The 15,000-nt window shown below is 34.7% G+C and overlaps 2 protein-coding genes across 9 annotated transcripts in view; one reads left to right on the top strand and one right to left on the bottom strand.

Annotated features, from left to right (window-relative positions):
• The window catches only part of LOC113808371 (ubiquitin-conjugating enzyme E2 N), a 10,423-nt gene extending 8,687 nt beyond the window's left edge, over positions 1 to 1,736 (top strand). Inside the window, exons 4-6 of the mRNA XM_027359776.2 lie at positions 977 to 1,044; positions 1,272 to 1,384; positions 1,610 to 1,736. Of these exons, the coding sequence (XP_027215577.1) occupies positions 977 to 1,044; positions 1,272 to 1,384; positions 1,610 to 1,675 (247 nt within the window). The 3' untranslated portion in view covers positions 1,676 to 1,736. The remainder of the gene's footprint in view (positions 1 to 976; positions 1,045 to 1,271; positions 1,385 to 1,609) is intronic.
• Positions 1,737 to 9,341: 7,605 nt separating this feature from the next.
• LOC113808372 (DDB1- and CUL4-associated factor 6) overlaps positions 9,342 to 15,000 on the bottom strand; it is a 45,945-nt gene continuing 40,286 nt past the window's right edge. For 6 of the 8 annotated variants that reach the window (XR_011399108.1, XR_011399109.1, XR_011399104.1 and 3 more), the window contains one exon: positions 9,342 to 10,900. Coding sequence is in view for 2 of the 8 variants with exons in the window: in XM_070130743.1 (XP_069986844.1) it covers positions 10,821 to 10,900 (80 nt within the window). In the remaining 6 variants the exon portion in view is untranslated. The remainder of the gene's footprint in view (positions 10,901 to 15,000) is intronic. The other 2 variants (XR_011399106.1, XR_011399107.1) reach the window with 2 other exon arrangements.

Below are 15,000 nucleotides of genomic sequence, written 5' to 3' on the forward strand. Positions count from 1 at the left end.
GCTCTTTATGTTAGTGATTGGTACCAAATAATGCAGACCTCTCCCTCTCCTATTTGCCCTCCTTCCTCCATCTAGGAACATGCTTTAAGCCGCCACAGTGTACTACAATATTGATATTGCCAGATTACCAAACATGCTCCTGGTTCCAAGTGCGAGACATAGAAAAAAGAGTGAGGGAGGGAATGAAGCTTCAGGGTTGGGGAGGGGATTTTGAGGCAGTAAGTGACTGGTTTACTGACTTCAATCACATCTTGTGGGAATCCTTTTCTTTAAACCTGTGCTACTTGTTTAATTTATTGGTCATTGCATACAACTCTTGTTTAAATGTAAATAAGTGGGAGGCCATGCTGACATGGGTTCCCAGTGAGGTCTAACAGCCCCACACCTTAAGCCACCTCGAGTTATCAGTTACTGAATTCCTGTTCATTGTTATAGTGAACTCTGTGAATAACTGCACCTGTGTGTTGTATATAGATTTATTTTCACTGTAGCAGAATAGAGATTTGATATGGATGATAATGAATAAATCATAGGTATGTAAACTTTCGAATGCAAAAATCTTGGTTGTCAATCTTTTTTGGCAATACTTGCTTAGAACATTTTTATTAGCTACAGAGATGATTTTTACACAACTTTTGACTTAAACCAAAAATACTGCAGTAGTTTTAAAATGAAAAAAGAGAGGCAGTCACTTGGCAGGACTTTCTTCAAGAAAATGAACCTAACCCCAGAAAAACAGACAAATATTTAGGTAGGAGTTAAACTCCACTTTTAACCTCCTTTCAAAACATTGGCCAGAAATTAAAAATTTATTGGCTATATTATTTTTTTACCTGTACTTTTCCCAACAGCTAAATATGAAAGGATCAAAAATAATAGATGGTCCTCTTAAGATTGACTTTAGTTTTTTTTTAGGATCTTCATTATCAATTGTAAATATAGGTTTGTTGATGTTTAACATTTGACCTCTTTTCAGGTTCATGACAAAAATTTACCACCCCAACATTGATAAACTAGGAAGAATTTGTCTTGATATCCTAAAAGGTAAGTGAACATGGCAAAATGCTGACCCACATCAGTCTCTGTAACAGTTGGCTTAAACTTGTTCATTAGCTCTGAAAATATAGGCATAAATTCGCTATTTCTCTCACTAGTGAGTGAGCTTTCTTGTCATTTTTTAGAATCTTAAAATCTCTTCAAAACTTCAACTGAGAACTCGGTCAAAAGTCTTTAAGATGAACAGCATTAAGGTATATTCCTGTTTTCCTCAGACAAATGGAGTCCAGCATTGCAGATTCGTACAGTTTTGCTGTCTATTCAAGCTCTACTTTCAGCGCCCAACCCAGATGATCCCTTAGCTAATGATGTTGCTGAACTTTGGAAGGTATTGTAGAATAATATAGATGATTTTTATTTATTTATTTATTTTTATTTTTTATTTTATTTATTTTTTTATGTAGTGTTTTTAAGAAAATTCATGACTATTAATATGACTAATTTGGAGTTTGTGCAGTTTTCATCTTTATAGCACAATTATTATTAGTAGTATTATCATTATTATTATTTTGCATTATTTATTATCTTTATTGTTATTATTATTATTTTGCAGGTGAATGAAATGGAGGCTATTCGTATTGCACGTGAGTGGACGCGCACATATGCCATGGGCAATTAGTGGCAATCTTCATTTGTTATTATTTTTTTCTAATTGAAAAGATACCACATCTCAGGATCAACAGGACATTATGTTGATAATGGAAAAATAAAGGAAAAAAAAAAAGTGCAGACTTCTTAGTCAGGCCAAAAGTATGAACACCAACCAAGGCCAAGCTGCCCTTGTTGGGTTAAACAAGTGTAATTATCGGAGATTATCCTCTGCTTCTACACCTTATCAATATATACCATTCAGACCCCAGTCACTTGCAAGACTGGATAACCTTGGCTAAGATGATCATAAAATGTATGTGAAGTCTTTGTTTGACAGATAACAGACTATGAATACCATCTGGAAGAGGAACAGCCAATTATTAGTTTTGGGCCACAACAATTATTTTTTATTTTATCATTTCATTAATATTATTTTTATTTTTTTCTTGTACATTTGTTCTAGTCTCGGTACTTGGATGTCCTGAAAAATTAAGTTTAATTGTCAGCCTCTCCAACTTTATTTTCCATGGAACTTTTGTTTGGCATGATTTTCAAGTTGATCATATGTAATTATCGTCATTTGTCTCTCCATCTTAGTTTAAAGGAAACCCGTGATTTTGGGGTCACATCATAAGCAAGTATCATGTTTTTTGGCCCTGTATCTACAGTGCCTTTTTGTCTGTTTTAACTCTACTGAAAGGCTTTTTAAATGTTAGGATTTTCATTTGTAATGCTTAGTGGTAAATGAAAGGTTGAGCAACTGCAGCACAGGGCCAGAGAACATTCTCACGCAGAACCATGATATAGTATATATATATATATATATATATATATATATATATATATATATATATATATATATATATATATATATATATATATATGTATGTATGTATATGTATAATATAGATATGTATCATATATATTATATATATTATGTGTATATATATATATGTTATGTATATGTATATATATGTATGTTATATATATTGTATTTGTATATATATATATGTATATATATGATATATATATGTATGTATACACAGATGTATGTATGTAAGTATATATATATATATATATATATATATATATATATATATATATATATATATATATATATATATATATATATATATATATATATATATATATAGACATACGTGTGTGCGTGCGTGCATGTGTGTTTGTATATATATATATTATGTATATGTGTGTACGTATATTCATATATGAATGTGTGTATATATATATGTATATATATATACATGTACATAAATATACATATACACATATATATATATACATACATATATGTATATATAAATATTTACCTACATATACATATACATACATATGTGATATATATATATATATATATATATATATATATATATATATATATATATATATATATATATATATATATATATATATATAAATAATGAATAACAGTTGCATTTTTATGGGCAATGTGACATTCTTCACAACAAAAAAGTTTACTGATTCAGTATTGATTTCTCTCTCTTTCTCTTTAGAGTTTTCAGTAGAACAATGCGCCTCTTATGCAAACTTCTGTACTATATATCCCAAACATAGGAGTTGAATTTTTTGCCTTTTATACCACAGCAGTGAAAAAAAATTCATATTTCAAGAATTGTATTGGTCACTGCCACATCTGTCAGTTTTGTTAATCATGGTAAATTTTAGCTCACAGAAGATGGCAGTATTTCTTACAGAGTTTGTGTATATGGCAAAAATGATTATACATCCATTCAAGTTTCTCTAAAGAAACATGTGGTGATAATCATTCACACATATAATAGAATTTTACATTCGCATATATATGGAATTCATACACATGCACTTGCCCATACACATACAAATATGTATACATATTCATACAGTCTAAGCTGTTTACATCTTTGCTATATAAAGTGGCAAGCTAATTTTTATAAAGAAAATTACATGTAAGAATTTATTTGATAGGTAAACTAAAGAATTTATTGGCTGATTCATATCAAGTGTAACCATTGTTGGGTAATGTTTGGGCTATATAGTATGTTACATGTCCATAGAAATAATGGCCTAATACCATGTAATCATGTGTCCTGACTGTGTAAATGACTCATTCCACATAATGTGTATTATGGATAGGCCTTATGATAAAGGAGTAATCTTGCATTATATTGTTTTGTCACCCCATTAATATAAATATGCCTGTATTACTGCTTGCATAGAATTGGCAATAAAGATTCAAACTCGAACAGAAATTTTGTATGCTGCTTTAGAGTAAAGATTAATAAACGTTTTGTGTATATTACTTACCCTTTATAGTTTTAACATCTGTATTGTTAAAGACTTACGAATTTATAATATATAATTCTGCCAGCCTACTAGTTACACAGATTTCTTTTATTACAAGGATGCATTTTTATCATAATTTGTGCATAGAATATTGCCATCTTCAAGAAAAATTTGGTAATTTTTCAGAAAATGGTAAGTCATTCAGAAACAAAATCATTGACACTTGAAAATCTGTGTGGCTCCTATACCCCTTATTGGAGCAGTGGTCCAAAAAAGATGACCCCAAATCATATATTCAAATCTTCATACTTGCAAACTTCAATCCACTCATTTGGATTCGAAGGTCCATTGTCAGGGTGCTTTGCTCACCTGGGTTAGATGCCCACCTTGCTTCCTATTCATCAACCTGACAGTTGATGATAGTTAACTCGTACCACACCACCAAACAAGTTCTAACACCTCATACAATCGGTGAAAATGTTTAAAGAAATGCCTAACATCCCCTATGGTTGCATCATCAGCCTTCATTCTAATGATATACCATAAGCTGCCAGGAGTCCTTTGATCCCTGTTCCAACCATCCACATTCTTATATTTCTACATTTGCTTGCATTTTGACAACTTATATACTACCTTCCTTCAGGTAATGATTTGATGTCTCTCTCATTTCTCAACACATTCACACCCAACAATCTCCCTACTCTCGTTCTTACCAGTATCAACATGCAGTCCATGAACAATCTGACCATATCTCCCACATCATCCTCTCATCGGAGTATATTCCTTTGTAACATTTGGTTTTCCATCTCTGACTGCAAATCACTGCACACCCTAAACAGCCATTCTCCACTTTTCCTAGCTGGCTTACCATATTTCCCATCCACTCCTTATTGGTATCTCCCACTTGGAATTTTAACCCTCCACCACCATAATCACACAGTTTTGTAGTGAATTCCAAAACTGAACCCTGTTACTCCCAGGCATACTTATACCTTTTATTCCAAGCCTAATGTCATCCTGACTATATACTTAGCCTTTGACCCTGACATCTGTTAGTCTTTACTATATTGCCACCAATATCTCTTCCACTGTAAACTCCAGGCACGGCCTATTACATTCTCAAACATCCACTCTTCTTTTATTTCCACTTCACATAGCATTAGCACACATAACAGTGACAGAATTTTATCTCTTAAACCATATTCACCACTATACTTTACCACAGTGCTATAAGACCTTGATGTCTAACACATTTACTTTAATCATTAACCATTTGACATAAGTTGTGCCTCGTTGGGCATTATATTCTAGTATATAGCCAGATATTTTTTGCAGCTTGTGTGACAAGAACTAGTAATTTTCATTCATAGCCAGATACTTTTTTTTAACTTGTGGGACAAAAACTATAGACATCATTTATATTCCTTATAATGATGATAAAAACTTTGTGGAGACATAGTAGATACTTAAATCATTCTCTTTCTTATGCTCAGCAATCACAGTGTACAACTGGGAGTTGATATTTTGTACAACTTAACATGCTATGCACCCCTTCAGCAAAGTGTCCGTCGATGTAGTGTCCAGTCGATGACATGTCCGCTAACCAATCGTCCTAACACCCAATATGAGGGTAGATTGTGCATCAATGCTGTAACCGAATTTGATATTTTTACGTGTTAAGTCTCTTACAAACTTTAGAGTGTGGAGCATCCATAGCAAGTGCACTGAGATTTGGTCGAGCAAGAATGGCCAGAAAAAATTGTCAAAAGCATGTTATTTATCACCTTTTAGCACAATTCTGAAACATCCTCATTTACCTTCTCTTTATTTTGGTATCCTCTTTTTTAGGCTAAAGTAATTCATTCCCTAGGTAAGGAAAGGTCATACACCATTATGATAAAGTACTGTGGCAAAAAGAGGAAATAAAAATTAACAATAGGACATAATTTGTTAGATAAAGGCTGTAGAGCACTGTAGGTTAGTACGGTAGTGAATAAGGTAAAGAGGGAATAGCATACAGTACAAAGGCTGTTCAGGACTAACACAAAGCCAGCCTTTCATCTTTTCAGCACAGCACACATACTTTAATATGTGGACAAAAGAAAGGGATGGTGGAAGGGAAAAGGAAGGGTGGAAAGCTAAATTAGTTGAGGCGAGGGCTGATGTCGAAGGTTGGGGTGATCCCCTACATTGATGGTTAATGGTTAAAATAAATGTGCTAGACATCTAATCCCCTACATTGAACTTCAGTCTTCATCTCCTAAGCCACCTCCTCCTCCCACCCACTACAACAATGGGCATGAGATTGGGGGATGGGGGTCGACGCCTCTTGTTACTGTTACTTGATCACAAATTTATGTATTGAAAATTTTCTGCTGTGTCAACATCTAGGGTTCTTAATGTGGTGTATACAAAATATAACAATAGGGTGAGGCATGGGGGGCAAAGTCCCTAGGTAAGGATAGGTCATACAAAGTAATGTGATAAAGGCAAAAACTGAATTAACAATTATAATAAAATGTGCTAGATAAAGGCTGTAGAGAGCACTTTAGGTTAGTATGGTAGTGAAAAGGGTAAAGAGTAAATAGCTAATCGAGTATAAAAGCTGTTCAGGACTGACAAAACCAGTCTTTCATCCTTTCAGCACAGTTCTTACACTTTAGGATGTAGACAGAGGAAAGGGATGAAGAAAAGAAAGAAAAGGAAAGGAGAAGAAAGGACCATGCAAAATTAGTTGAGGAAAGAGAAGAGGTCCAAGGTTTAGGGTGAAAAGGTTAATGAGTTAACAATTAGGACAAAATATGCCAGCTATCAAAAGTTGTAGGGTGCTATAAGTTAGTAAGGCAGTGAAAAAGGAAAGGGTATGACAAACAGAATACGAAGTCCTTTCAGGACTGACACAAAGCCAGCCTTTCATCCTTTCAGCATGGCTCCCACACTGTAGGATGTGGACAGAAGGGGATAAAGAGAAGGAAAAAGAAAGATGGAGAAGAAAAGACCATGCAAAATTAGCTGAGGTTAGGGCTGAGGTCCAAGGTAGGGGTGATCCCTTACATTGGGCAACAGTCTCTGTCTCCTAGACCCCCCCATGATGTCAAGCATGGGATAGGGGGGGATTTATAAATACTTCTTTATCTTATTGTAGAGAGCATTATAGAATAGTATGGTAAGTGAAAAGGGAAAAGAGGGGAGTAAATGAACTAGAGCAGAGATTAAAAGAAAAGAGAAGGTTAAAGGGGTAGAGTGATTGAGTGAATTACATTTTATCTGTCACTGGGGAAGGAATAGAGACACTGTTCAAGGAAAACAGATATGGCTGTTGGAAAAGTAGAAGAATCCAGGGGATGAGAAAGGGGGACTGGAGAAGGAGGTGAAGTATCTTACAGAATGTCTGGAGGGGAGGGATCTGTTGTTGGTAGAGGGGATTCGTGTGAGTATTCAGGTGGGAGCAGTAGAGGGTGGGGTATGCTAGGAGGGTGTAGGAGGAAGGGAGGTATGCTAGGAGGGTGTAGGAGGAAGGGGGGTAGAGGAAACTTAAGGAGGAGGATGGATATCTGCAAATACTGTACTTCAAATGTAGGAGTAGGAAGAGAGATTTTAGGAGGTGGATAAGGGAATGGAGTATTCCCTTAGGTCATCTTTAGGAAGTTTTGGATGTCCTCAAGAGTTTAAGGGGTCAAGGCATAAACAGTCAGAGCGACTGCAAAAGGTAACCTTGCCTACTTGTTTCTGGAGGCACTGTTGAAAGAGAAGGGTTTTCAGAAAAATATGGGGGTACTCAAAAGGTTTCCAGAGGTAGAGGCAGTAAAAGGATGAGGGCGAGAGGAAGATGGGGTGGTGTGGAGTGTTATAGTTCTGTGGAGGACAATAAGGATGAAGAATAGTGATAAGGGAAGAGAAAGTAGACATTGAAGAGAACTGTGAAGTACGAGATGGAGAGGAAGAGAGGAAGAAGTGATTTTTGGAGGTTGAGTAATAACCTGAGTGGGATTTTTGGAATGGTTAGAGTTGTCAGTAAACATCGAGGAGGGGGTATTAGTATCAGTGGTCAGAGCCATGGTCAAAGGAGAGGCAGGGGTCGGAAAACCATCAAAATCAAATTCAGATAAGCTAGTTGTGGGACTGGGAGGGTGGCTAAGCCTGGAGTATATGGGGAAAAGAAATGGTTCACCCCCTGGGTCCTCATGACTAGTGAGTGCTAGATATCTAAACTGGGGAATACCAAGCCCATGGCTCCTGGAGGCTAATCAGGACTGACCCAAAGCCAGCCTTTTATTCTTTCAGCACATCTCTCACATTTTAGGGGGCGGAAAAGGAAAAGGAATGGGGGAGAAGAAAAGTCTGTGCAAAATTGGTTGAGCTGAGGGCTGAGGCCCAAGGTAGGGGATCTCCCCTACCTTGGGCCTCAATATTAGTCTCCTATCCTCCCCCACTATAACAATAGGCATGGGATTTGGGGTGGAGTGGGGCATGAGTAATACTTATGCTATTTTCACAACATTCAATGTTTGCATTTTTATTTTGTATAAACTTTTCTTGGACAAAAAAGTTGGTGTTACTCTCTTCAGTATTACAAAAACATTCATATAGAGTATATGCTTGAGCAGACCATATAAATCATTGTCCTGGTCCACATATGCATTCTAATGTATTCCTATGTAATATTGTGTAATGCTATATGTTAGGTGTTATTTGTCATATTTTTCTGGTCCATATCAGTGTGAACAAGGGGGTTCCCTTGTATATATACACAAATGTTTGAGGATATGGTGTTTAAATCCAGATAATTTGTAGGCCTAAGAAAGTCCATGATAACTATATATAATAAATAACTATGAGAATAATTGACTTTATTTGTAGATATAAATAATGTGTGTAATAGTGCAACTTTTGCAGAGGCAGAAGCAACATTTGTGAAGAGAAATAGATAAAGAAAAAAGAAAAGAAAACATTCAAGTCAACTCTACGATGATACAACTATATCTTACAAAAATAAGGTATTGGCATTGGGTACATGAACCGTCCACTGTAGCTTTGATTTATTAAATCTATGCACACACAGATGGCTTCATGTGTACGTCAATTATGAAGCCTACCTAAGATTCCTTGGCAATTGTGTGCTCATGAAGCCATATATATGTAAACAAAATCAATAAAACAAAAAACACAGTGGACTGTACTTGTATTCATGAACTCTTCCATTCATGGATAAAAAACTAGTGCCTTAAGTGAGATCAGAAAAGAAAAAAAAGAAGTAAGGTGTAAGGAAGGTATAAATGATGATTTCAGAAACACTGTTGAAATGACAAAAGATGAAAGGTGATATTAAAATATTGCTGTCTCAGTTATCAATAAGGAGTGGTTAGAAAATGTGGATAAAAAAAACACACAAAATTCCTTGATTTACTGAAATATGCTGCAAGAAAGGCACCAATGATAGTCGGGCCGAGACAATAAGTAAATACTTACGAATATATGAATTGGCAGAGACAGATGATGTCTTCTCTTCTACAGTCCAAAAAAATCACTTAAATATTTGCATTACAAAGTTAAAAATGCATACAACAATCCTCATTAGGCTCCATTTGCTCACACAACTAAGAAATGACAAACAAGAGTGGAATATTAGGACTATTTCAAATAAAGCACCAAAAAACTGAGAACTGTAAAAAGTCATTTGGGGTTGATAACCAATTAGAAATCAAAGATATGGGTACAAAATGAAGGAAAACCAAAAAGCTTCCACAGTTAGAAAAATCATCACAGTATGTTCATATCCCTTTCAAGATAAACAAACAATCTATCACGGAGCAACAAGAATGATAAATGAAAAAGCTAGGCGAAAATACAGTATGGGAAACCTAATAGAAACATTCAAAATTCTAAACCATGTACAAATATAATTAACACTATTAGAACATCAATAAGTGTGGTTATGAAAAACCCTATGCATATTAAGAAGTAGCTATGTTGCAGAGATTTTCTCAGTTAAAGAATAACAGACTGAAGGGATATTCTCCTAATACATCATATTTCACTGCTGTTAAAATAATCTCGTCTAGACATGGATTGGATAAGTATCAAATATGAGCAACATACAGACCTACATGCCTAATCCTTACTGTATCAATTGCCTTCTGAATGCACCACATAAGTGCAACTCTATTTTCAATATAAAAATGTAAGGTTACATGCTATGTACTGCATCCAAACCATAGGATAATCAATAACTAGGAAATGAGATGAAATATCTTTGCATGATTTACTACAAATGTCACTATTCAAAAATATATTAACTAAATGTACAGACTGAAAATACTGTAACAAACAATCTTTCTGTTTTAATTAGATTAATTTTATCAAATACTTCATTAATCACTCCAAAAGACTATATCCATACATAAGAGGTGCTCGGCTCAACAAAGTAATAGAAGACAAAAAAAAAACAAGCAAATACACACATGCACACACACACACACACACACATGCACGCGCACACACACACACATACAAAATTACATAGACACAAAAACACATGAACACATTTACCTGTACTCTTTTTCAATACATTTCCTTTATAAATTTTGCAAATATTCATTTTAAATAATAGCTAAAAGAGAAATATTACTCATATATCAATTATACTAATAAATATTATGCAGTCTGTATATCTACTGAGAATTCATTTAGAACATACTCTGAGTATCCATTCTTACTTCTAACTTGACTATATCATCTGCCCTATCTATTCTCATATCACTTACTTCTTTCATTAAATATATATAATAAAGGTGTCATTGGATGACAAACATAAGATATCACATATCCACATAACAAAGGCAGAAATTATATAGAGAGAGAATTTTTTTTTATTCAGCACTGCCTCCCTGATCTTCTTCTTCTTGTCTTCGGTTCTGATGTCGGTTCCTCCATCGTTCAGCAAAGGAAGCTGAAATGTAGTTACTCATTATAATTTGTATCTACAGGTGATGTTATTCATACAGGAAACATGCTTCCTTATTGGCTAATAACTTTTAAATATCTGGGATCTGTTCAGATTATGAAATTTCTCAGGACACACAATTCATTCTTGGACGGAAGCTACATGACTTGTTACTGTAAGTGGAATAATGTTTGTTGGAATTATAGTACTTCTCCAATAAACAAATGTGAAAGAATATTCTTGTTAAGTTAAGAAATATACCTAAAATTTATCTTCTGTATATTTAAAAATAAAAGAATAAATAATCTCTATAGAACACATAATGTACGCTACACCAGAATTTACTCAAGAGATTTGCTTCTTTTATTTATTCTATTTTATTATTTTATTATTATTATTTCATTATTTGCTTCTCTCTTCTTCCAATTGTCCTTTGAACAGTCTTGTATCTAACCAGATGAAATACTTAGTCAAGTAATACTAACTATACATTCAGTAGTTATTAATTTTCAGTAAAAGATAAAATTAAACAATAATCAGTGGCATAAAAACTTTAAAACTAATTTTATACACTTGGAAATACTATTCACCTCAGGGCTCACACACATACATGTCTTTACCCCTGACCTACAGTTTTTGGAAAATTTACAACTTATCTGCTGATTTCTTCCCTGATATGAGCAATATCAATGCATGGGAAGAGGAAGGCAACCAAATCTTAGTGTAAGAAATAAGACATATATTTCAGCACTTATGGGTGCTTTGATATATATCCCCTACTGAAGTGGTTAATGGCTAAAAGGCAAATAAATGTGCTAGACATCACATCCCTTTCAGGAAGAGTACTAAGTATTATTATTGGTGCCTTCCTCTGCTGTCAGCTTCTTTTATTATATTTCCTCTTGCAAAGAAAACTGTTTTGTCATAGCTTAGGACTTGGAGAACTTTGGTATATTTGTTTTACCAAGTGAAATAATGATTCTAGTTCAATATACAACTGCAAAAAATAAACAAACAAATTGTCCTGTAAAACTGTAATGTATCTTTACACACTATCTTGGCTAAACTGCAATGTATATTAAGAATTTAATCTGTTACAATGCTGAAAAAGCAATGGAAATTACTGATATACATGTCATAATGTTTCTCATGAAAAGTATTCTCCTCAGAGCACATGCAGGCTCATGCATACTAAGAATAAATGAGGGTATGCATGTCCAAAGGGGATCTCAAACCAATTTCATTTTATAAATATTTTGTTAATTGAAGTGTTCATCTACAACAAGCACTAATACTTTCATATTAATGCACTAACATCATGAGACATGAGTGCATTAATGTGAATATATCAATGCTCATGTTATAGTTGAAGGTTTAAATTGACAAAACATTTAATGAACGTATTGTCGGGAAATAGGTCTGAGACTCCCTTTGAATGTGCATACCTTCAAATCTGGAGGTTGCCTAGCAACAAATAATACCAGATGGCAGCCTAACCACTTTCTGAAATACCCCAGGCTAAGGGGTTAGCAAAGTCAACTTTTCTCTAAACTATTTACAAAAGCATACTCGAACTTTAATTATGTGAGTGGGGGGAGAGAGAGGGAAGAGAGAAAGAGGAGAGGAGAGGAGAGAAGAGAGAAAGAGGAGAGGAGAGGAGAGGAGAGGAGAGGAGAGGAGAGAAGAGAGAAAGAGGAGAGGAGAGAAGAGAGAAAGAGAGATATTATTTTGTGTGTGTGTGTGTGTGTGTGTGTGTGTGTGTGTGTGTGTGTGTGTTGTGTGTGTGTGTGTATGTCTGTGTGCATGTGTGTGTGTGTCTGCATGCGTGTGTGTGAGCGTGTGTGTGAGCGTGTGTGTGAGCGTGTGTGTGAGCGTGTGTGTGAGCGTGTGTGTGAGCGTGTGTGTGAGCGTGTGTGTGAGCGTGTGTGTGTGCGAATGTGTGTGCGTGTGTGTGCGCGCACATAAGTGCGTGCATGCATGTGTACACATGTGTAAGTGTGAGCATGCTTGTAAACATGTAAGCATATGCAAATATGCATGTGTATATTCTCTAATATGATGTTTATGTGTTCATATGGTTGGATTAGAAAAAATAATCCATAATGGTGGCATGATAGTTATTCACAAAATTTCCAAAGTCACAGGAAAGTTCAAACTTTTCCTTAGGCCAGTTGAGAGAGCACTGCAATAAGAAAGAAAACACTTGCCTCCTCTAGTAAATGGTAATGTATAAATTGACTACCTACTGCACTTTTGTTCTATTTATTTCATTTACTCACAGATGGTTTCCTAAAAGTATAGTCAATATGAAGCTAAGTACTTTGTCTATATGAACCCACTTATTTACCCAGGAATAATAACAATAATGTATAACAATAATAATAGTAACAGAATTAAAAACGACTTCCAGTAAAATTCAAGGAATGGGGTAAACAGATGAGACCAAGCAGTCAGTAACGGTCTCCTTAGTGACTATGCACTTTAAAGCATCTGCATATAAGTAACATTAATAAAATAAGACTAAAGAGAGATAGTGCGACAGTCCAGACTTTGTGGTTTGGCCTAAGCTGTATGCAGCTGGTCCACCTGTTGCGAGTCATGACGTGCTTATACGTCATAAGCCATTACATCATGATGGCTGTTAAAGAACCGGATTTTGTTGTGCTAGATCAGGGTTTACATACACTTCAAAGGTTACATATATACATCTTTTTTTAAAGAATTTACAGATTTTTTAAGAATTTACATAATTCACTCAAAAAATATAAGTGAAATGCTTGCATGATACTAGGATACTACAATATACTTTATAACAGGATACATATAATTTGTCTTACAAAATCAAAATGATCTACAAAAGGTACAGAAATGAAGATCAAATGAATAGCAAAATCTACAATACATGGATTTCATAATGTTAAATTAATGACAGCTGAATTTTATTTTCTCCCATGGGATATCTTCTTGAATCCAAAAAAAGTTCATATAGTTATTGCACTGACAATCTGTAGTCCATAAAAAACAAGGCATCAATGGGGGGTTACTCCCCCAAGGTCTGGGTCTCCCCCGTGAGCCACTTTTTTTTTTTTTTTAACTATGTGACACCTATACAGGTCCAGCTATAGCTTAAAAATGACTCTAGAATAGCTTATTGTCTAAATTTTTCTTTGCTTCACTTGCCAACCCAACCTCGCACCCCCCAAAAAAATGCTGAACTGACTCCCTGACTGAAAACATGGGCATCTAATATACCTTATCCTAAAAGGAATTGATAAACAGTTTATTTTGAACCATTTCAGAATCCTACATTTTTTGTTATTTGCCATGGAGGGCAAATCATAAAAAGTACATATGACTCTATGGGTTGTTTTAGAATTGTATGTCATGGACAGTGTTTTCAAATATATCCATTGGCTTAAATATGGGCTGTCACAAGTAATGACAAGAGCAAAATATCCATTCACAGCAGCTTTGGATAGATAGTAAAAAATTAACACGTCTGAAAGAAACATGCTGAAGTGTTGTGTGATCAACAACTTCCACAATAGATGGGATATTGTTTTATCGTTTATGGTAAATGGCGAAAAACAAGTCCAAAATTAGCCTTCTAGGATGTCTTACAATAATTCAAAATATAAACCCTATTATCTTTGTGTTTCCTGTTAGGAATTCCTAACCTTTTGGCATAGATTTCCAACTGAATAAGTGTGGCAATAATTTTCAAAAACTGACTGGTTGTTATTCTGTTCCATTTTTGGTCTGAATGGGACATAGTGTAAACTGCTAAATTTCTTATTGTCTGGTATCTTTCAATCCTTCTCCAGGCCATTTTCACGCTTTAGGAAAACTTTTTTTTATGCTCCTATTTAGTATTTATCTCAAGTATCCCCATGAGGCACACACTTTTTGATCCTTAAAAGACCAAATTTGCATACCCCCAGCACAAGCTGAATATTCACACTAACCTATTGTTGAAGAAAAAGGGGCGATTCAGAAACTACAGTCCTTAGGGCGGCAATTCACAAACTGCACTATTCATGAAGGGCCCCACATAATATATAATTTCAAGTAATGGATAATACATAACAAGGCTAAATAGTTCAACT

Source organism: Penaeus vannamei, chromosome 15 (genome assembly GCF_042767895.1).
Source record: "Penaeus vannamei isolate JL-2024 chromosome 15, ASM4276789v1, whole genome shotgun sequence".
Lineage (NCBI taxonomy): Eukaryota > Metazoa > Arthropoda > Malacostraca > Decapoda > Penaeidae > Penaeus > Penaeus vannamei.